The following is a 23,937-nucleotide window of genomic DNA, read 5'->3' as shown; positions in this document are numbered from 1 at the left end:
AGGGTTATACTTTATTCAGATCACACCCTGGAACACTTAACCAGGTATATAAGTGAGGGGAAAGTAAAAAGTCACATTCACTAGAAAGGGTGAAGTAACAGAAATCCCCCAGTCCCATATAGTGTCCTTCAAATTGAAGTTACACTTGACATTGATGCCTGTGGCGTTCTCAGTTTTTTTTATATAAGAGTCAAGTTCAGAAAACAAAACCACTATTTCATTTTATGTTATTTCAGTATCCGTGTGTTGAAAGGTATTTATGTGCCTGGCACATACTATGCCCTGCAGAGGCAAAAATAAACAAGACAATGATTCTCTTTTAAACTCTAGCCAGATGGGAATTTGTCTTGAACAATTGAGTTTGGAAAAATGTGAGACCTTAAGAAAGTGTGACTTTTAAGAATGATGTGGATTCCTATGTTTTCAACATAGACATCTCATAGAAAGATGGAATATTTAAGATAACAATGAAAACAGAATATCTTAGAGAAATCCAAGAAAATCATCATTTGTCCTTAAGTGAATGTGATATCTAAGAAATGATACACTGAATATTAGGAAAAGCAAAAACTGCAGAAAAATAAAATTCAGTTCACAATTGAATGGAAAAATTTAGATATTGAAATTCCTTAATAGATGCCTCTTGTAGACTTACTATCATGGACCTGAACTGAGTAGCCCCCCCAAATTTACATTCTACTCACAGTTTTTATTTAACAAGTCCAAATTTAAGGTCATGTTGATGCAATGTCAAAAACAATCATTCTAAACAGGATTCGCTTTAGTGTGTATATTTATAAATTTTCTGAATGGAGAATAGGGTTTGAAATTTTGAAATACTTGAGGGTTATTAATGGATACAATACTTTTCCCTATAATTCATTCATTCTGTTCCTCCTTACCTCCCTTATTCTGTTTTTAAATAGAAAAAAAAAGGAAACAGAGCTAAGCTGTATCCCTGAGTATATATCAGGAAGCAGTAGATTGCAGGAATATAGCAGTAAAAGCTTTTGATACAGATGTTAGTTCAGATCCTGTCTCCAATACACACTGACAGTGAATGTGTGAAATTTATTTCTGTAAGACTAAAATTCCTTGCCCATAAAAGGGGAACATTACCTTTTTGGGAGGATCAAATGAGATAATATATTTAAAGTATTTATTACAATACCTGCCATTTAGTAAGTGATAAATAAATATTATCTATTGAGACAGCAAAGGGACTCAATTAAATAAATAGATTCGTGAAATTGGTTCTTACCACGTTCTAGCTGCAGGCCCACTCGAGAAGGGTACCACTTTGGACCTATTCAATGAAAAATAACATTTAATTGTAAGCACAGGTGTAAACACATTTTATTTATTTATTTTTTAAATAAATACATTTATTTATTTATTTATTTATGGCTTCATTGGGTGTTCATTACTTCTTAGGGGCTTTCTCTAGCTGTGGTGAGAGCGGGCTACTCTTCGTTGAGGTGTGCGGGCTTCTAATTGCGTTGGCTTCTCTTGCAGAGCACAGGCTCTAGGCATGCAGGCTTCAGTAGTTGTGGTACGTGGGCTCAGTAGTTGTGGCTTGCGGGCTCTAGAGAGCAGGCTTAGTAGTTTTAGTGCACGGGCTCTGCGGCATGTGGGATCTTCCCACACCAGGGCTTGAACTGTGCCCCCCTGCATTGGCAGGCGGATTCTTAACCACTGTGCCACCAGGAAGCCCTAAACACATTTTAAAAGCAATAGTTTCCATTGGAAGACAGATTAGATCTCAGGAAGTGAATAAAAATTATCATTCAGTGCCGGAAATGGAGATAGTGGTTATCCTTTGCAGGGTGCTGAGAAGCACTGTGGATAGTTCTGGAAGAAAGCATGATGGGAGCTTTAGGAGTGGTGTTTTTCTGCTTTTTGATCTGAGGACTTTTTAAGTAGTTGCATTCAATTTGTGGACATGTTCTAAAATAAGTGACCTATGACTTGTGTGCTTTTCGAAAATTATTCTTCAAAAAATAATCTTAAACATCTTCATTTAAAACTGGAGAACTCTGACTTCATTTAAGATTTATTTAACATTAGCATGTGAAAGTGAGTTATTTTCTCTATCAGGAGTAAGACACTCTATCAGAATAATATATACCATCGACTTTTAGTATTATGGGCATATTAATTATAGCAGAATCATCACTTTAGTATCTTCTACTTATACTACTATTAGTAATACATAGATTACTAAAAATTCTGTCTGGTTAGGAAAATCAAAATACCTTTATTACACACTGCCATAAAAAAAATGTTGGTTCACAATTACCAGAATATAATTATTTTCTCTTAAAATGAATTCTATGTTACTATTTTAAAGTCTCTATTGAAAATTTAATTCTTAACTTTGAAGTACAATTTTAAGCACATTCAGTTAATAAAAAATAAAAGAAGAAATCATCAAAAGAATATTCCACTGTTGTTATTTCATTCTCAAAACATTACTTTCTAAAGTGTCAGAGTAATTAATGATAACATGGCATAACTAGACTATTGGGATCAATTCTTTCTAAATTTACTGCAAAAAGACAACTATACATGCAAGTTCTCATGGACAAAAAACTCATAAGTCAAAACTTGTAATCACAAGTTAAAAGCTATTTAGGATTATATCTAAACAAAATTTAGTAATAGCAAGGCAAATGCGGAAGACACAGACATTTAACTCTGACATTTGATTCTTTTTAATTAGAAAATATGCAGGTAAAGAGACTTTATTTTTGTTTTGTATTTACTAATAATTGTTATTATTTATATAGCCATTTGTTGTTCTGAAATGCATGTTAACATCATCTGTTGAAAAGCATTTATAAATAGCTATCTTTATTATTCATACTGAAAATCTGCTGCCAAAGAAGCATAATGGAAACAAATGCAAAGAGATGTCTACAGTTTTAATTGTTTCCAATTATGGATATTGAAGAAAAGACAAAACTTATAACATTCCATTTATATTTGACAAATAGTCATTGAGCACTTATGATTAGTGTGCATAAGCTGTCAAGTTCTGTCCATTTTAACAATATTCATGTAAAACATCATTTTTAATAGCACTTTATGATGCCTTTAATGGTGGAAATGCCAACGCAAAACTTACTCTATCATTTTAGGCAAATAGATATGTCTATGAACTAGATGAATCAATACTGGCTGAATCCACAATGATCAGTCAGAGGAGTCAGAAGCTCTAAACACCTTCAGGGAAAACCATGTCCTTCCAACTCTCTCAACAAGGATAAACTATAAATCTACTTATGAAATAAACCCGGCACTTAATGGTGGTGATCTTTGAATACTGTGTCCTAGTGAAAGAGAATTAATAACTGCCTATTAAAGCTATAGATTAGTTTCAGTCATCTTTTCAAAGAGCAAAGCATACATTTTCTGAAATGCTCTGTGATTGTTGGGGTGAGATGGAATAGGCTGGAAGAACAGCAGAGAAAAAGACAGTTTATAAGGGATAAAGGACCCATGTTGTACAAGGTTTTTTAGCATATATGAATGGTCTAGAATATTATTTATAATGCTGAGTACATTTGAATTTGGACAACTGGCTCACAGCTGAATTATGACTGTGTAGTAGATCTAATGCATCTGCCAGTATCTTAAATTACTTAAGGTATTGAACTTGACTTGTGTAACTCCTGTCATATTCTAGGCATGACTTCGCGTTCTATCCTTGATGAATGGAAGTGTTCATATCACTATGTAGTAACATCCTAAATAAGTAATGTCTGCATGTAATTCAAATATATTTATTTTAGTAAGATAGGGTTTTCTAAACTGCTTGTGACCCATTAGTAAGTTGAAAAATAGAATTAATGTTATTCTCAGCATTATATAAAGGAGTAGAATAGAATAAAGCAGAAATGGATTGTCATGGCACTGGATGTCATATATTAGGATAAACTCTGGATAGACAGGTTCAGTATTGTTTCTTGAATTTTTGTTTCAATAACTTAAATTGTAGAGATACATTTGTGTTTTTATAAGATTAATGTTCATTCTTTATTCTGAATAATATGGATCTAATATATATATATTGTATTTTATTATAAAATAAAATACATTTCCTAAAGCTCTGTATTATAGAGTTTTTTATAAAAATTGGCATCAGTGATTGAATTAAATCCTGTAAGATAAATAAAACAGATTTAAAGGTTTGAACATTTTCTTTCTTCAAAAAGATTTGTTTTAAAATTTTGAAACATAAAGGAAGAGGGCAATAATATAATTATATTGGACATAAATCATCTAAAATATGTTATAAGCTACATACACTCAAGTACATATGCCAAGATGTACCTAAGAACATGTTGACTGCCATCATTTTATTATGATTGGAATTCCTCTTATAGAATATTGATCAACAGTATAAATTTTAACTGAAATGCACCATTCATATTTCCAGGTATTCAATTTTAGAAATGACAAAAGTCAGCAATAGAGAAATATTTTATTCTTGACTCACTGATGGCATGTGTTCTATCTTTGTGTATATGAAAATATAGAGCCAATTAGTAGTTACAACATACAGACTAAAGCATGCATAGATTAAATTATTTAGTGTGGTATAGTTTATAAGGTATTAAAATTATTCTTGTTAGTTCTTGATTACACATGGTATTGAATACTTAAATGAAACATATGTGTCATATTAATACTGAAAGAGGAGAAATTTAGAAGAAAAAGTACTATAGGAACTTTTCAGAAATAATTAGTATCCTTCATGACCTAGAACTTGACTCCCTTACATAAGACTCTAGGTAAAACTTGCCCCCTAACCTCTACCATTTTCTTGATCACCAGTCCTACTAGGAGGGAGAAATTCTGAGAACAGTTAAGGATTAATTAAAGAAACCACTTAATTAACATGGTGGAATATTCATAGCGGACCACAGAGACGTTTGGGGAAAGAAAGCAGTGATTTATTTTTGTTGTTTACATCTTGGGTTCTTTGTGGCTGGTGCGGTGAGATGGGATGAAGAGTAAAGAGAAATAGAATGCAGTTCTTAAGAATATGCTATGCAGAGCTGGCTGTGTTCAAGAATTTAGCATAAGTAAGATAAAACAATGTTGTACAAGTTTCTATGCGGCTCAGTTCAGTGCCTCAAAATTCCATAACTGCATGTAGGAGAAAACAAGTGAATTTGTCTGGGTTGTTCACTGTGACCTACCACTAGATACAAGTGTTGCAGTCAGAGTTAATCTGGGAGATGACAGTTCCAGAGAGGAAGAAGCAAAGAAGGCCCATATTTTCTAAATAATTGATATATACAGGATATTAGGAAATACATTTGAAATGTTCAGAAAAATAAATATGTGACATGTCAACAAAACCTTTAGGTAATAAAGCCTCAAAAATGTAGCATCATAAATTTAAAGTGTATTAATTGTTATTTTCAATAACCCATTTGAAAAGTGAACTATATATAATTAATGTGTTTATATGTAATATAAATATGTTATATATTAACTTTTTTTAAATACAAGTACATATAAAAGGACTATGTGTATATATGTATAAAACAATGCAGATTCATTTTAAGGTTAAAAATATAAAAAATGGAAAAAATAGTTATATGAATAGATGAATAACAAGACATTAATACAAAAGAACCATTTAGAATTCTATCTGGAATAATAAAGTCTGGCATAATGTGAATATGTACTAAAAGTTAATATAATGCAAAATCTCTTAATGATATTCCCTATATGAAAATTAATAAAGGAAGGATATCATCAATATTTGATGAAGAGGTTTTCATGGTAAATTTCTGAGCATAGAACACTGCATTTCACCTTCAATAGACTTTTTTCTTACCCCAGAAAATGACAGTAATACTATAAATGCTAAAATAAACATAATTAGAAGACCATTAAAATCCTATAGGAAAGAAACATTTTTTTAAAAAATCTCTAAAACTTATGAAATCAACTTGATTTAATCTAAAATGATTTCCTGAAATGAACTAAAATAACTGCAAGTGTAATTGAAAAACAATTGTGAACCAGTAGCTGCTAAGTGCATTTCAAATGGCATCCCATTTCAAGATAACCTTGTAAGGCAAGCAAATAAAACCAGAGTGTAATGAGAAATAAATTAAAGGAACTATAAGCATGAGGTAAAATAAAGAAATTAATTTTCCAGAAGAGGGATGGTAGTAGTCTCCTGTGCTTAAATTCTATGACACCAGATCTGAGTTTTGAACATACATCTATACACAGCACTTTGAAGAAAAGATAACAGGCAAGAGGCCATTTGTTGAAAACATCAAGCATGATGATTGGTCTTGAAATGCTGCTTTTCATGAGGTGATTCTGAAACATTGTATATATTTTATCTAAAGAAAAAGATTTAGGGGAAAATGAAAGTAATTTTTAAATACTGAAAAATTATTAAGCAGAATAAAAACAAGGACTATTAAAAACACCTTTAGGGTTAACTGGAAGAAAGAGTATTTGTGCAAGGTAAGAATTTCACTGAAAGTGGTTAACCACTGGCTTCCTCTCATAGATATGTGTAATGTGAATATTTAAAAGGTAATGTAGCATAAATTCCTCTATTTTGTGGGGAGGTGGACTGAAAAACTTTTAAGATACATATCACTTCTCAAAAAAACATTTATTAATAATTCTGTATTATTAAAAAATGAATATCTGAAACTTTGTATCAGGTTTTGTCAATCATCCTAATAATATATATTTTTAATCCTTGCTTAAGGTAAATTAAATTAAGAAAAATAATTGGCATAATAAGCATAAACTACATAACATGCATAATGCTTGTATGTATAATAAGCAGACATAAAATTTTTCATCATAGAATATTCATACTGTAAAATTCTTCAAAATATATCTACTATTAATCATAACAATGAAAAAGATAAGGCCAAGTATGATGAAATTATTTGCCTAAATTAAATCAATGATTTAATGGTTAAGTCTGGTCTAGCACCCAAGACTCTCAATTCTCAATTTACTAAACTTTCTAATATACCGTGTTTTATTTTTTTTCTGATTCTTTTAAATCAGTAAATAGCATGTCAAAGAGTAGTAAAAGGAAAGCAATAAGTGAAGGACAGGAAAATGAATATATGTAGCCACTCTTATTCCTCAATCCCTTGATTGTTCTAAGCCTTAACTGGGACTTTTATTTAATTTATTTATTTCTTATTGACATATAGTTGATGTACAATATTATATACAAATGTACAATATAGTGATTTGCAATTTTTAAAGGTTGTACTCTATTGATAGTTATTATAAAATATTGGCTATATTCCCTGTGTTGTACAATAAATCCTTGTAGCTTATTTTATATATAATAGTTTGTACCTCTTAATCCTCTACCGCTATGTTGATCCTCTCCCTTTCTGTCTCCCCACTGGTAACCACTAGTTTGCTCTCCATATCTGTGAGTCTGCTTCCTTTTAGTTATATTTACTAGTTTGTTGTATGTTTTTAGATTCCACAGATAAGTGATATCATACAGTACTTTTCTTTCTCTGTTTGGCTTATTTCACTTAGCATAATACCCTCCAATTCCATCCATGTTGCTGCATATGGCAAATTTTCATTCGTTTCTATAGATGAGTATTAGTCCATTGCATATATCTATATCACATCTTCTTTATCCATTCATTTGTTGATGGACACTTAGGTTGCTTGCATATCTTGGCAACTGTAAATAATGCTGCTATAAATTTTGAAGTAAATTCTTGTTTCCTCTTATCTTTTTTTCTGTTATGCATATTAATGTCTTTGAAATTGAAACATTTCAGTAGCAAATTTAAAGGACAAAAGAATCATGTCAGTTATAAATGGTTTAAATGGCATATCACTGTTTGTATTGCATAATCTGTGGACTCTCTCTGGATGGAAACTTATTGCAAGTTTGCCAAATATATGATCATTTACCTGTGTCTTTTTTTTTTTTTTTTTTTTTTTTTTTTTTTTTTTTTTTTGCGGTACACGGGCCTCTCACTGTTGTGGCCTCTCCCGCTGCAGAGCACAGGCTCTGAATGTGCAGGCTCAGCAGCCATGGCTCACGGGTCCAGCCGCTCCGTGGCATGTGGGATCTTCCCGGACCAGGGCACGAACCCACATCCCCTGCATCGGCAGGTGGACTCTCAACCACTGTGCCACCAGGGAAGCCCTATCTGTGTCTTCTTGTTTATGCAGGAATTGAAATGCAGTGCAATGTTATAAATTATATTTAATACATACTAAGTGCCCACTTATACACGATAAGAATCTATATGGCATGATTACCATTCTTCAGTATTTTATAAATTAAAAAGAACAACTGATGACTCAGAATGATGCACATAACATATTTTACAATGTCATTTTTAAGAGACATTGGAATTCAGAGAAGCCTGAAGTGACTGAATACTGGAAAAGCATGGGAGTATTTCATGGGCAGAGACTTTATTAACACATAATATATAACTAATTAGAAGAAAATAGGAAAGGTCAGGTGAGAAATATATGTGGAAAATTAAAAAGATACATTGAATCATTTACCTTCCAATATGTGTGTGTATCTTCAATACATGCACTGAAGTAAATGTAACTTTGTAGAAAATATGTTATTTCCCTAAAAATAACAAATTAAAATAGCAGATAACAAAGCTGATGGATTCCATTTAGGGATAAATAGTTTTGTGACTTTCCATAGTCAATGATTGCATTTGGTTGGAAACTATATTTCCATGATCATGATTCAGTGTATTCACACTGATAATAAATAAATCTTCCAAGGTATGTTTATGATATGAATAGTCAAATTAATATACTCAATCATCAGTACTTTTTAAAATTAACATTTGAAATGCAGCATATAATACAATAAATGATCAAAGACCAAGATTAAGTCCAGAGAGCATCAGATATGTAAAGTGTCTCATAAACTTAATCACCTAAATTTATTAAAAAATGAGTAAAGATGTAAAATAAGGAATCAAAAACATGAGAAAAGTATATGGCACTATAAACATTTAGAGTTTTATTTGATAAAATACCAAATAAAATTTATAGAAAACAAACAGTTAATTTTATAGTAATAAAAATGTAATGGAATGATGGTATAGTCAATACTACAAGGCAGAAGAGAGAATTTGTCAATTGGAAGATGAACCAGAAGAAATTACTCAAGAAGAAGAAAATTAAAAGGAATAAGAGAATATAAAAAACATTAAAAGAAATAGAAAATTGAATGATAATCCATACATTAGACATCCTTAAGCATATGCAAAGAATTCCATTAACTGCAATAGTAAACTATATGTTCTACCCAATTCTTCCTATTGAGGACAACTAAGAAAGTATGGCAAAATATTTTATCAAAATCTTCATAGAGTTAATAACAAAAATGAAGTATTATGAAGCTAATATCTGGGAGAAAGGGAATCCCAGAAAGCTGAGCCCAGCAACTGAAGCCACATTCCTCTCAGGATATCTGCTTATATTGAAAGAGACAGCTGAGCAAGGCTTTCCACAGACTCACAAGCCTGAGAAAACAGAAAAGCAGATTTTATTCTCAATCAAGAAGGAAAAGTCCTAGTAAAAGCCCACTTTTTCAACCGGTATCACAAAATAAGGACAAATCAGAAACACAAGTTCTCACAAAGAATGAAGCTGAATTTTGAATCATCTTAATACTTGTTTGGATTCAAGGGATCTGTAAGTTCCAAAGTCCAGCCCTACTGCCTGAAGAAGCAAAAGTAAATCTCTGGAGACATACTATTTTATCCAGTCTTTAATTACCTCACATTTTTTGATATTTTCAAATTTCATGAAGGGCAATTAGACTGAGAACAGATTTCAAAATGATGGCAACAAGAGATATTGTTCAAATAGCTTCCAAATGGAGTATTTTTTAAAGGAAATATAAAATAGTAACATTATTAGTTAGACTGACAAATCTTACCATTAATAGACCCTTGTTGTCTGTTAGTAGATGAACATCCAAAGGATCAACTTTGAGAAAAAGAAATTGATTCTAGGACTGAGATGAGATAAACTAAACAATATTGAGCAAAGAAACTAGCACATAAGTAGATGTTTTATATAAGATAGCAGAATATCTATATAATTTGAAAATATAAATTAATAATGATAAATAAGTAATAATTTACATTCATATACAAAAACAAAATACTGGACAGCAATAATGTACAAAGTGGAAAGTATTCTTTGGATTTAAGCATTCTGAATACCTTATAAAATTTAAGAAGGATGTAAAAAGTAGTAGTTAATCTCAGATTTTGATAAAACGTTTTTAAAATTTTTTGAGCAGTTTTATTAGTAAAATTTTGTACATCTGGGAATCCAAACTTTTTCTTAATAATGGCAAACTATTTTCCTTATTCTGGCATCCAGAGATGTACACAACTTTCTCCTTTCCTGTCCAGCAAAAGCCCTGCTCCAATGGGAAGTTCTCATGTGTACAAAACAGAATTAAGGGACAGGAAATATTGACCAGGCCATGGAATGCTAAATAGGAAACACGGTAGCATTACAGAATGTCCTGTGTACGTTGAATTATCACTTTAGCTACATTGCTTTAGTAGTACTTTTATACTCTTTCCAAACAGTAAAAGCCTAAAAGCCTGAACAAATGGGCAAACACATGATTTCTGTTTCTTTTCTCATTGGAAATAAACACCAAGTATCATACAAAACCCTTCCTTGATGTACTACAATACTTTCTGGTGATTTAATATTGTTGAATCAGTTGTTTTATTTGTGAGAAATGATTCCTTCCTTATAGTACTTCACTAGAAATAAATGAACCATTTTATTCCCTGTACACCATAAATGCCGCCTACGCAATTAAGTGAAAACGCTAAAATGGAATCAAGGAAACCAGTAAAAATATGTGTGATAGTGTTTATGTATCTGAAAAATAAGAGGACAATTTCCTATCTTATACCCAATAACAACAAGTTTTAACACTCAAACCAGCATCAACCAATGTGTATAAATTTTGCTGACCTTGAAAAGAAAATGCATCTGCTAGAGAGTTTGCTATTACAAAGTTCTCAAGTAAGAAAGACAAAGTGTTATAATGCTGTATAATCTGCAACCACAAGGCAAGCCTTCTGTAGGAAAACAGACATGGTTCTAAAAATATTTAAAAGCTGCATAAACAAATATTCAGAATTATAAAATAAAGAATATGAAAGCAAGAGACATAAAGTAACAAGCCAATTTCACAGTAAAATACAGGGCACAAAGCAAGAAAATGTGGGACAGGAAGAAGAGCATACAGAGCACAACTGAACTATTTCTTTGTCTTCCCTGGTTTAAGTTTATAACCAGTTTGTTCACGTAATTACCCACCATACTTCTAAGGAACCACCAGGATTGATCATCATGCCTATACTCCCATTTACTTTAGATATCATTTAGTTGTTCAAGTGTCTCAGAGCATCCAATATCAGAGTGATACTTCTCCCAATTTGGCTTTGTACAACAACTAATCAGACCTAACTGTCCACCTATCCATGTTTTCTCAGACTCCTCCAATGTACTTCAGGGCATTTATAGTCTGTCATCAGCAACAACTTTTAAATCAACAACTTCCACTCAAAAAATCCCTCAATCTTCTTACTTTAATGTAAAACTTTTCTGCATCTTCTTCAACTGGTATTTATTCTTTATGCCAAACCCAATTGTGTGCCTAAAAGTATATTAGGAATCCTCCTTGCTGTTAAATCCAAAACATTTTTCCCCATTCTCCTCAGGTAATGCCTATCAACACACTTTACTACTTAGCATTATTTCTTCTTGTTGACATCTATGATCCACAGGTATTTCCATCTAAGTCACTGAGGACTTAACTCAGAGCAACCTCTCTACCACTATTCATTTACCATTGTACCACTGTAGGTGATTTTAATATCACTTAAATTCCCTGTCCTTTAGTGCCTTGATCTACTCATCCAAATATTCTCTGTCTACTCTCTCACTCTTTCCCAGAGTCTCATGCTCACCAATAAATGCATTGCCTCCAAAACACATATTTCCAACCTCCTACTTCCTCATCATCACTACCATTCCTTCCTATTTAATTAAGTTAGTATTTCTAGCTCAGATAATTTTTGATTCTCCAAGGACTTCCCAAAAATTATCTTACTATTTTCACTATGATAAGTTTTTTATTTTTCCCACATTTAAATTTTTCTCTAGGCTCAATTCTAGTATCCATAATTGTAATCACACCTAATCAATGATCTTAACTACTTCACTACTTAGAAAATGCTAAACCTTGTTGTATTCAACTATTCCATTCTCTGTGTCTGAATCTGAGTTTTTGAATGGTTTTCCTCTGATGCTATCACTTCCCTGGTTTCCCTTATACTATCAGAATGAGCAGACCCCAGTACTACTTCCCAGTTACTTTTTCCCATTACCTTGCTTTTTGATCTTTCTATCTGAAATGATTTTATGTAGCTATTAAGATGCTTAGTATACATTCCTCCTTACTGTTGTGCAACATCATGAGGATAGGTAGCTATAGTCATTTGTATTACCACTATATAGGGAGATTAGAAGATTACCTGGCACAGAGGAATGTGTGAATTTATAAGATTTGAATAAACACATGGCCTCTTATTGAAGAATAATTGGCAGAAGATATGCACCATAGTTTTAATAAAATGTAATATCAGTTATTTATAATAAATCCTTTTCCCTGTATAATGAATCAGTGTCTTGTTACTAGTTAATTGCAAAGTCTGTGGACATTGACTGGGTTTAAATCCTGAGACTATAATCTACTAGTTGTCTTATTTATCTTGAGCAAGTTACCTTTCTGAATCCTATTTTTCTCGTATGTTAAGCAAAATTTTTTGAAAACAAATAGAGGAGGGATAACAAAGTTATCTAACTCTTAGGGATGTTTTGAGACTTAAACGAGATAATGCATGCAAATAATCAAAAACTCTTAACAACTAATTGAAAGATGTGATGTGTGTAAGAAAGATTTGTGACTGCTGAAATTAACAAAGATAAGGGGGAAATAGATTATAATCATTTCCAAGACAGAGTGCATGGGCAAATTGAGCCAGGTAAGAAATAAATACTGTGATACAGTGTCTATTTGCCTACATCTTCTTCATGTGTTCATGTTATTTACTTTGCAGTAAGTTACTGTTTCTCAGTGGTGCAAAGTGATCATGCTCATAAAAAATGTGTAAGAACAATTGTAAATTTCACACTATGCTAATATAATTCTCCTATTTATCAATCATATATGAACTCACTAGAGTTACAGAAACTAATAGAGCAAATAAATAATAGAGTATGAATAATGTCACAGTCAAAACACAGTTGCTCTTTAACAGGGACAAAACCAAGGAAACATTCCTCACCCCACACCTCAAATTATACATTAAATAGATTTTTCTTTGCCGCCACCAAGATGAACATACACACATACACGCAGAGTATGAGGACATTATGAGAATCTTCTGTGCCATAAGAAGCTTGAACCTGATGCTGGAGGTAGTTAGGTAGTAAGGACAAGATACTAGAGTAGGTCAATATATGAGAAAATGTATCCAACAGGAGTCTATGCAGGTATCTAGATTAAAAATTACAGATTAAAAATTACAAAGACTTAAACTGTGGTTATGAGAATTACGGTGATTTGCAGATTTCAAATATACCAATGGTATCAAATTGGTAATTTTTTCAGTAGTAGTCACTTATTTATTAATCAGAGGCCCCTTTCAGAAAATCGCATTGTAATTTCTGAACACAATCTAAGAATTTTAATATGGCTTTATGTACACATGCCTGCACAGCCAGACCTATATACAAACAAACACAAATAGTTGCTCTTATAATTGAGATATTTCACCTTTTTTGGGATTAGGAAAGTTTACATTAATTTGTCATTCCCCAAACCCAATAGCTTCAAATATAAACAAAATGCTTAGGATATATATGACTTCTCATTATCAAACTACTACAATTACTGAGAAATCCAAACACAGTTTTCAGCTAAGGCAGATAAACAGTTCATAAGGTGAAAATCTTCCATGTCAATAAACCCTAGAACTTTTTAAATGACATTTTTATATCACAAGATGATTTAATATGAAGTACATTTTATTATATATTGTCCCAAAGATTACTTCTTTTCAGTTTTCACCAATTGTTAAGACTTGGAAAAAACCTTGAATGTTTCCAGATTGAGTCTATTCCCCCAGGTATGTGTGTCAAAATTCTAATGAATTGCTCTTAGGTGTCTGCAATATGTACAAGATATTGAGATGCCAGATTGGCTGTTTAATATACAGTTGAAAGTTCTAAGAAGGAGACAGTTTTGATTTCTTTTATTCATTAGTGATATTTTCTAAGCCATGGGAATTGTTGAGAACATAACATAAGAGAAAGAAATGTAGAATTAAAAGGGGAAATTGTTGAAAATAGAATCTGAGAAGTAATGAATATTTAAGAGTCCAAAAAATGATGAGCGGTCCTCAAAGGAGTCTGGGAACAAGAAGTTTTAGAGATGACAAAAGTCATATATAATGTCTTAAAATCAAATGGGCAGAGAGTTAAAATCAACAAACAAATGAAGACAATCAAAGAGAAGAATGGTGTATTAGGTCAAATGCAACTGAGAGTTCAAGTTACACATGACCAAAAATGATCCATTGCCTCAGCAAAACAGAAACTGCCAGTGACCTTAGACAGGTCTTTGGCATGCTGACAAAGAAAACTATTTTGAAGTGACTGCTAAGTGATGGACAGAAGAAGGAGTGATGGTATTGCTAGAAGTGGTTTGTAAGTTGAGATATTCTTTTTTATTTATTATTTTAAATTTTTTATTTATTTTATATAGCAGGTTCTTATTAGTTATCTATTTTATACAGATATTCTTTTTTTTAAACACCTTTATTGGAATATAATTGCTTTACAATGGTGTGTTAGTTTCTGCTTTATAACAAAGTGAATCAGTTATACATATACATATGTTCCCATATCTCTTCCCTCTTGCATCTCCCTCCCTCCCACCCTCCCTATCCTACCCCTCTAGGGTGGGACAAAGCACCAAGCTGATCTCCCTGTGCTATGCAGCTGCTTCCCACTAGCTATCTATTTTACGTTTGGTAATGTATATATGTCCATGCCACTCTCTCACTTTGTCACACCTTACCCTTCCCCCTCCCCATATCCTCAAGTCCATTCTCTGGTAGGTCTGTGTCTTTATTCCCGTCTTGCCCCAGGTTCTTCATGACCTTTTTTTTTTTTTTTTTCTCTTAGATTCCATATATACGTGTTAGCATATGGTATTTGTTTTTCTCTTTCTGACTTACTTCACTCTGCATGACAGACTCTAGGTCCATCCACCTCACTACAAATAACTCAATTTTGTTTCTTTTTATGGCTGAGTAATATACCATTGTATATATGTGCCACATCTTCTTTATCCATTCATGTTGATGGACACTTAGGTTGCTTCCATGTCCTGGCTATTGTAAATAGAGCTGCAATGAACATTTTGGTACATGACTCTTTTTGAATTATGGTTTTCTCAGGGTATATGCCCAGTAGTGGAATTGCTGGGTCATATGGTAGTTCTATTTGTAGTTTTTTAAGGAACCTCCATACTGTTCTCCATAGTGGCTGTATCAATTTACATTCCCACCAGCAGTGCAAGAGTGTTCCCTTTTCTCCATACCCTCTCCAGCATTTATTGTTTCTAGATTTTTTGATGATGGCCATTCTGACAGGTGTGAGATGATATCTCATTGTAGTTTTGATTTGCATTTCTCTAATGATTAGTGATGTTGAGCATTCTTTCATGTGTTTGTTGGCAATCTGTATATCTTCTTTGGAGAAATGTCTATTTAGGTCTTCTGCCCATTTTTGGATTGGGTTGTTTGTTTTTTTTGATATTGAGCTGCATGAGCTGCTTGTAAATTTTGGAGATTAATCCTTTGTCAGTTGATTCATGAGATACTCTTGATAAAAGAATAAAGAGGAAGCATCTGAAGATATAAGGAGAATGAGAGTAAAGGAATAAATCTCATTTATTTAAACGATATGGAGAGAGGATTGCACAGTGGAGCTAAGAATTTGATATGGATCAACCAGAAAGAGAGCAATTTAGGTAAAGTACAAAAAAAAAAAAAATCAATGTTAAGCGAGATGATAAATCCAAAGACAGGTGGTGTTCTAGAGACTGTGTATCTCCCTGAGTTCCAGAAACTGGAAGTCCTGAAGCAAAAGAGAGAGATGTTTAGAATAATAGATGGTCAAGAGATTTGTTCAGAGTTTCAAATATTGAAATTAAGTTCTAACTAATGACAAATCTCATGGTATTGATAAGGGGGTAAGTAGCTAAAGCAGAGTGGAAGTGAAAATAGCAGAAAATCAAGGAGTTCTGGGACTAGCATACTGGATGGTTATTATTTTAGGTGTAATTTTCAATGAAATGCCAGAAGTTCGAATGAAGGTGAAATTTTAGTCAGATTCTAGAGCCATCAAAGAAAATTGAGAAAGGTTATGTAGGTAAGTACAAAATAAAGAGGAATGAAGTGTAGTAAACTAGAATAACATGAATCTTACAGAAGGTGAAGATTTATGTGAAAGAAAATTTAATGACTTAAATTTTAAAAGTTAACTAGATGAATGATGTACTGTGGATTATGACAAAATATAGGAATTTTACTTGATGAACATACAGTCAACCTCAAATTATACTATAGATATGTCTATCTAAAATATTCTTTTTAGATTAAATCATTTTACTTTTGACTCTCCTACATTACTTAGGTACAGCCCATAAATGACCAAGATAGGCTTTTAGACTCAAGTGATACTGTAATAGGGAATTAAGATATTCTCTTGTTAAGAACATATAGATATAACAAGTAGTAACGTGTTAATCATAATATATTTGTATTATATATACATTATTTGGGGTTTCTGAAAATCTTTTGTCTATACTAAATAAGTTAGCCAGGAAAGATTGCTTAATTCATACAAATGCATTTCATAATTTTCTGAAAAGACTTTAGAACATCTCTATACTTTCCCAGCTCTATGGTGGAAAAGGTAAATATTTTAACAATATGTTCAATTGATGATACACCTTGCCCTAACATCTAATCATACACACACACACACACACACACCCCCCCTAAGTTCTGTATATTAAAATGCACAGAATACTTATATAATACCGCATAATGCTACCCTATAATCATTTAGATGGTACTATGAATAAAAGCTGTTTCAGTGTGGCTTTATTTGACAGTTTATTCTAACTCATTTCAAGAGAGAACTAGTACTCATTAAAATATATGGTGAGGGCTTCCCTGGCGGCGCAGTTGTTGGGAATCCGCCTGCCAATGCAGGGGACATTGGTTCAAGCCCTGGTTCAGGAAGATCCCACATGCCGCAGAACAACTGAGCCCATGCACCACAACTGCTGAGCCAGTGCTCTGGAGCCCACAAGCTAGAGCCTGCTTGCTGCAGCTACTGAAGCCCGTGCTCCTAGAGCCTGTGCTTCGCAACAGGAGAGGCCACCTCAATGAGAGGCCCCTGCACCACAGCAAAGAGTGGCCCCTGCTCGCCACAACTAGAGAAAGCCTGTGTGCAGCAATGAAGACCCAATGCAGCCAAAAATAAATTAAATTAATAAATTTATTTTAAAAAATAAAATAAACTATATGGTGAAAAGATAAGAGTGCTATTCAGGGTGATATTTGGTAACTATTAAAAATTAAATATTACTGATTTATATAAATATTGGGATTATAATTTTGTAAAGCATTATGCCCCTGAAAATGTTTAGAATTCAAATTTATGAACCCTAAAAATAAATGAAAGGGATGTCAAGAAGTTATCTTCTGAGAATTATGAATGAAAGAAGAGAGAAATCATGATACAAAATAAATGACCATGGGAACATTTTTAAAGTAGAAGTAATTCTCTAAGATTTAAATTTCTAAGATTTAGATATTTAAAAAAGAAAATATATAAAATATCTATATGAGAGAAAACAGCTCTATAAATTTATTAATAATATGTGAGTAGAAGCTAAAATTTTAAAAATGACAAAGACAATTGAAATGGTGAGAATCCTATATCCATTCCTTATACCAGGATATATTCCAGATACCAAAAATATTTTATGTAAAAAACAAAACCATAACTTACAAGTGTAAAAATAAAACATCAGTAACATTTTTAAAGTTTGGAGGATGAAAAAAATAATTCTAAGCTACATAAAACAGAAAATATGAAATATGTAATTAGCAAATTTAGATTTATAAGATTTATTTTTTCCAGAAGAAAATAAAAAACAGTGACTGTGGCCTGTACACCAATTAGTAAAGACATATATTATTAAGGCAATAAAAACATCTGAATAAACAAAAATGTGGGTAAAGACCTTGAATGGGCAATATCCAGAAAAAATACATATAAATCACAAACAAGAGTATGAAAAACTTCTCTAGTGATCCAATACATGGAATCTAATACTAAATGAAATTGTTTTTCCAATCCTTAATTACTAAAAATTGATATCTGTGAATATCCAGGGTTATTGAGAAAAGGGAAAAAAGACATTCTGAAGTATTGTTTTGAGTCTGTAAATTAGGAGGGTAAATTTTGCAATAATGTATTACATCAATAATGAATACATCAATGCATAGTACATGGTAAATGTTCAATAAATATTTTTCAACATTCAACAAATATTGCTGAATAAACAAACATAATATTGCTTTATTATGGAAACAGTTAGGTATGTATCCAGAGAATGTGTATTGCTCATCCAAGCAAATGTATATCTCCAGTAATTTTTTTTTTTTTTTTTTTTTTTTTTTTTGCGGTACGCGGACCTCTCACTGTTGTGGCCTCTCACGTTGTGGAGCACAGGCTCCAGACGCGCAGGCTCAGCAGCCGTGGCTCACGAGTCCAGCTGCTCCGTGGCATGTGGGATCTTCCCGGACCAGGGCACGAACCCGTGTCCCCTGCATTGGCAGGCGGACTCTCAACCACTGCGCCACCAGGGAAGCCCACGGGAAGTTTTTTTTAAGTTTCCTGAAATCTTAAAAAAAGATCCACATAGTTTTAGGCAGAATGTCACCTGGACTTGTATAATTCTTTATTTTTCATCTCAGTTTTCAAAGCAAGGTTTAATTCTTCTGTGAGACCTTTGTGAGAAGATGAGAATGACTAGAGTGTGGTGTATAGAGACATGAGTATGAAAATCACTGAAGCTTTCCAGGAGAGACTTCAAGATACAAACAAGAATGATAATTACAAGTGTTAATGAATAAATAAATGGAGATAAAGAAAGACTAGTGGAGGATTTGCAGCTGAGGGCTTTTCACCATTTTGGTACATGAAATAAGAAGAGGAGAAATAGGTCAAAGTATATATTTGTATGTGTATGCATATATATAATTTATAATTTTATCTCTTTTTCATGAAAACCATTGCTCTTTCCCTTTTGCCTTAACAGCTAATATTATGACTGTAGTTTCCTCCCCTTTCCACCTCTTCACCAGTCTGATTGTTATGGTGTCACCAAGGTAATCTAAAATATGACTCATAACAAAGCAGAACTGAAAAATTATGAGCCTTAGAAGAGCATAAGATAGTCATTTTATAGGACAAGAAAAATCAGAGTAAAGAAAGTTCTAAAATAGAGCTAAGAAAAATGTTACACTAACACAAGTCAGAGAAATAGGAGGAAGACAAGAAATCAAGTTTAGTCAGAACACCTAAGAGAAGAAAGGATAGAGATAAACGACATGTAGAGAGAATTTTCCCCTCAGGAAACCTAGTCTTCTGATAAGAGTTATATATATATATATTATTTTCTTTTCTTTACAAGATTAACAATTCCTATTATAACTCCAGGGCCTAAAAATAAACATCATCCAAAACATCTTAATAAAAAATGATTTGGTGTCAAAAAGTAAAGAAGTAACTGTAAAAACCTTACTGTTACAAAACTGTAGTTATAAAACAACTGTAGATATAAAACTACATATATAATATATATTTTTATGTTAAAATAATTTATGAATTTGAATAAAGTATTCAATATTGGTCAATCTTAAAATATGCTAAAAACATGAAATATTAAGGCAATCAACACATAATTTTTTTACCATTATATATACAGTCACATATTGTTAGATTTAGCAATATTTTTTTATTTCCTTTCACCGTTTGGCAAATGCATTAAGCATAATGTCCAATTTAATTCACTTCTAGATATTTCTCTGTAATGTGATACAGAAAAAAAAGTTTTTGTGTTTCTGTACTTTGTAAAACCTGAAGACCAATACGTCTTTGAAATACACTATAATAAATACAAGATCTTCTGAATCTTATTTTTCTTTAAGTGATGGGTATACTTTTAAAGTAAAGGTAATTTTGAAAAAGTAGAAAAAGTTACAATTTATTTAAAGCTGATAAAGTTTAGAACTGTGCTTCAAAAAGTGAATAAAATAATAGGGGTCAAGAAATCCTTAAGTCTTGATACAGGTATTAAAACTAACCATATTATCATCATATTTTCAACTGTCCAGTTCTGAAACTGGATGTTACTAGGATTTTTCACAAGCTATTACACCTCACTTTCCTAATTACTAGAAAAGGCTCTAGACCACATAAATGTAGAACTGGTTCTAAAATTTTAAGTCACTGTATAATTATGTCTATATGTAGATACAAACTAACATAAAAATAGTCATAATATCACACATCAAGGTGACGGCACATTCTTTCTAAACATACATTAGCTTTTGACTAACTTCCTTGTTTCCAGACAGTGATAGAAATAATATATTCTTACATTGTCATTATTAACTTAAATGAAATAATTTTGTTGTATCTTTCTGCTTTATAGCAAAAAAGTCTTTTTTAAATGTCTTCGCACTTATTACTACAATCTAAACTTTCTGAAACTTTACTAGATAAAATTACTAAGTCTTTCAAAGGATGGAAATTCAATTGCTAGCTTAACAAAACAAATGCATTTAGAATGTAAATAAACTGGAAATACTTGAAATAACCAGGGTAACATCTTTCACATATGTACTAAGGTAGAAATTTTGAGTTTTCAATAATTTAGAAAATATTGGCATAAATATACAGAGAATTTAATTACCAAGCTAAAAGTTAGAGAATTAATCCACAAGAGATCTCTGCAATTCACTTGTTTTATTCTTTTTTCTCTACTATAATGCATTTCTGGTTCTCTTCTGCATATCCAAATCCTACATGTCCTTATGGCAAAATATCAAAACTCACCTGCCTCAAGAATTTTAAACTGGCTAAGCATATTTCAAATAATTCTGTTTCATCCTGTATCTGCTTTATGTTCCTATTAAAAATTCTAAATAGAGCTTTCCCCAAATATTTATAAATTTTATATACATTGACTACTTGGGTTTTATTTTTATATTCTTTATATATATATATATATATAAATATATATATATATATAAAATCTTCTTCATGAGCAATTTTTTGAAGGCTAATAAGATGTCTTCTATCTTCATTTGATTATTCATTATGCCTAGCATAATGTCATATACACAAAAAGTATTCAGCAAATAGTCTACATTTTTCCTGAAAGAAAATAATGAAAATAATAAAACAGTTCTACCAATTTTACTCTCAAGTATTGTTAAACAATTTGATGTATTAAATTGTGAGCTTTAACTATTTTCAGAAAAGAAATGTTGTTCAACTAAATCCAAAAGTATTAAAAATGCTCCTTAGCAAAATCCACAGAATGTACAACACCAAAAATGAATCCTAATGTAAACTGTGGACTTTGGGTAATTATGATGTGTCAATGTAAGTTTGGGGGGTGTACAAATGTACGACTCTGTATGCTTGTGGTGGAGAATGCTGTACCCCTGTGGGGCAGGTGTATATGGGAACTCTGTATTTTCTGCATAATTTTTCTGTGAATCTAAAACTGCTCTAAAAATTTAGTTACTTAAAAATTGTTACCTAATAATTATAGACATTATCACTATGTTAACAATTATAGCTAAACTAATTGAAAAGTTGTAAAAATAAAAGAAATCTCATATAATTATTTCCCGATAAATAGTAACAGGAGATCTCTTAATGAGATCTCTTAAATCTAGCTATTAAAATTAAATAACAATTTAAATGCATTGTTTAAAGAATTTCTATGTGGAAGATATTTGACCAGTATAAATACTGAAGTAAAAATTTGCTCTATATTTGCTTAAATGTAAAGAAATATCTTATATTGATTAATGCCTTTCACATATAGGAAGTTTCTTGTTGGTATGAAAAAAGTTCAAATAAAAAACTGAAAGAGTGTTGAAGATTAAAATGTGAATTAGAAAGTTAGATATGAAAATGTTCACAATGAAGAAGTGTTTAGAATAGAATAGAATATTTCTGAGTTCCATGTAAAAATATGATTTCCACACACTCTTTCCAGCGTAATATTGAACTTATTCTTACAGGTAAATCTTAAGCAATTTGAGAAAAAAAAGACTGTAATATAAATTCAAAATTGTGTATAAAACTTACATGCTTTGTGAAATTTTTGTTTCACGTCATGAATAGTAGATTTTTGTGTCACCTGAAAAATAAAACAGAATTATAAGGAAAAAGTGTTCATTTGTTTGCTACATATTTGTTTAAGAAGAAAACATAATTTAATATATTCAAAATGTAAAATAAGTACAAAATAGCCAGGTTGTTTTGTTTAGCTCTTTAGGCAGTACTGTTTTGACAACCTTGAAAATTTTCATCAGTATAACTTTTTCCAAAGTTTTATATTTGTATATAATAATAATAGTATAATCATGTGAGTCCATCCAAATTTTTATCTCAAAATATACTTTTGAATTTTCTCTGCCCATATTATTAAATTTCTGGTTTCCAAATTGATGAGACTATCAATTAAAAGTATGAGTAAATGCAAAAAGAGAAAAAATATATAGTAAAAGAGTTTATCAGAGGAGGCCAGGGATATAAAATTGATTTACATGGACAAAAGAGGGAAATGTTTACTTCAAAATATTATAAGAAAAAAAAAATATATCCTATCTAAACCCTGTAGTTAGTTATGTTTTTAAAACTTCCATCCAAAAATATAATAGGTCCATCAAGAATCTATGTTAGATACCTTTTTTTTTGGAATCTTTAAGTATATTATTGTTATTTGATCCTAATCTACTAAAATTACCTCTTTCTAATGTTAGAAAAGTGCATAAGGGAAAAATATTTCTTCATCTAAATAGGAAAATTCATGATAAGAGTTTTATCCAAACACCTCAAGCCATCACAGTACTTTTTGACTTTCTGATTTTGTTCATATCAAACTTGCCAACTGAAATTCCCCTCTGCCTCTGATTCTTCACTGGCTTATGAAAAACCCACCAATCCTTCAAAGTCTACATCAAAGACATTTTCATGATCATGCAAGTCAAATTTATTTCCTTTCTCTAAACATGTATAGAATATTGCATACATTATTTTATTTTTTGCTACACTAAAAATCTCCTTATGGCTATTTTGGAGGACAAAATGAAAAAAAAGTGCATAAAGGGATGCCACATAATAATACTCGAGGCAGTTCTTATTAACATTATTATATTATATTTAATATTGTATTATATATCAAAAGCATGATGATGAATTCATTTCTTTTACTATATTCCACTCCCTCCCATAACCAAGTGTGTGATATACCATTCAGAATTTTTTTCTTATTTTTTCTATTTATATAGTTTACTAACAAGAAAGTTCTAAGATTTGGGCAATGAAAAATGATATTAATTTCCAGTTATGTTATGCTTTAAATAACAAAAGAACCCTAAATGATTCTGTTACTATGAAATTTTAAATTGTTCATAG

At 31.5% G+C, this 23,937-nt stretch overlaps 1 protein-coding gene across 1 annotated transcript in view; it reads right to left on the bottom strand.

Moving 5' to 3' along the window:
- Window positions 1-23,937, bottom strand: part of TECRL (trans-2,3-enoyl-CoA reductase like) — a 93,835-nt gene that overhangs the window by 44,890 nt on the left and 25,008 nt on the right. Inside the window, exons 2-3 of the mRNA XM_082652848.1 lie at window positions 22,606-22,657; window positions 1,262-1,306 (exon numbers count right to left, since the gene is read on the bottom strand). Of these exons, the coding sequence (XP_082508974.1) occupies window positions 1,262-1,306; window positions 22,606-22,657 (97 nt within the window). The remainder of the gene's footprint in view (window positions 1-1,261; window positions 1,307-22,605; window positions 22,658-23,937) is intronic.

This window comes from Grampus griseus, assembly GCF_964374135.1.
Source record: "Grampus griseus genome assembly, chromosome: 4".
Lineage (NCBI taxonomy): Eukaryota > Metazoa > Chordata > Mammalia > Artiodactyla > Delphinidae > Grampus > Grampus griseus.
The sequence above is the reverse complement of the archived record's forward strand: the minus strand, read 5'-3'. Positions and strand labels throughout refer to the sequence as shown.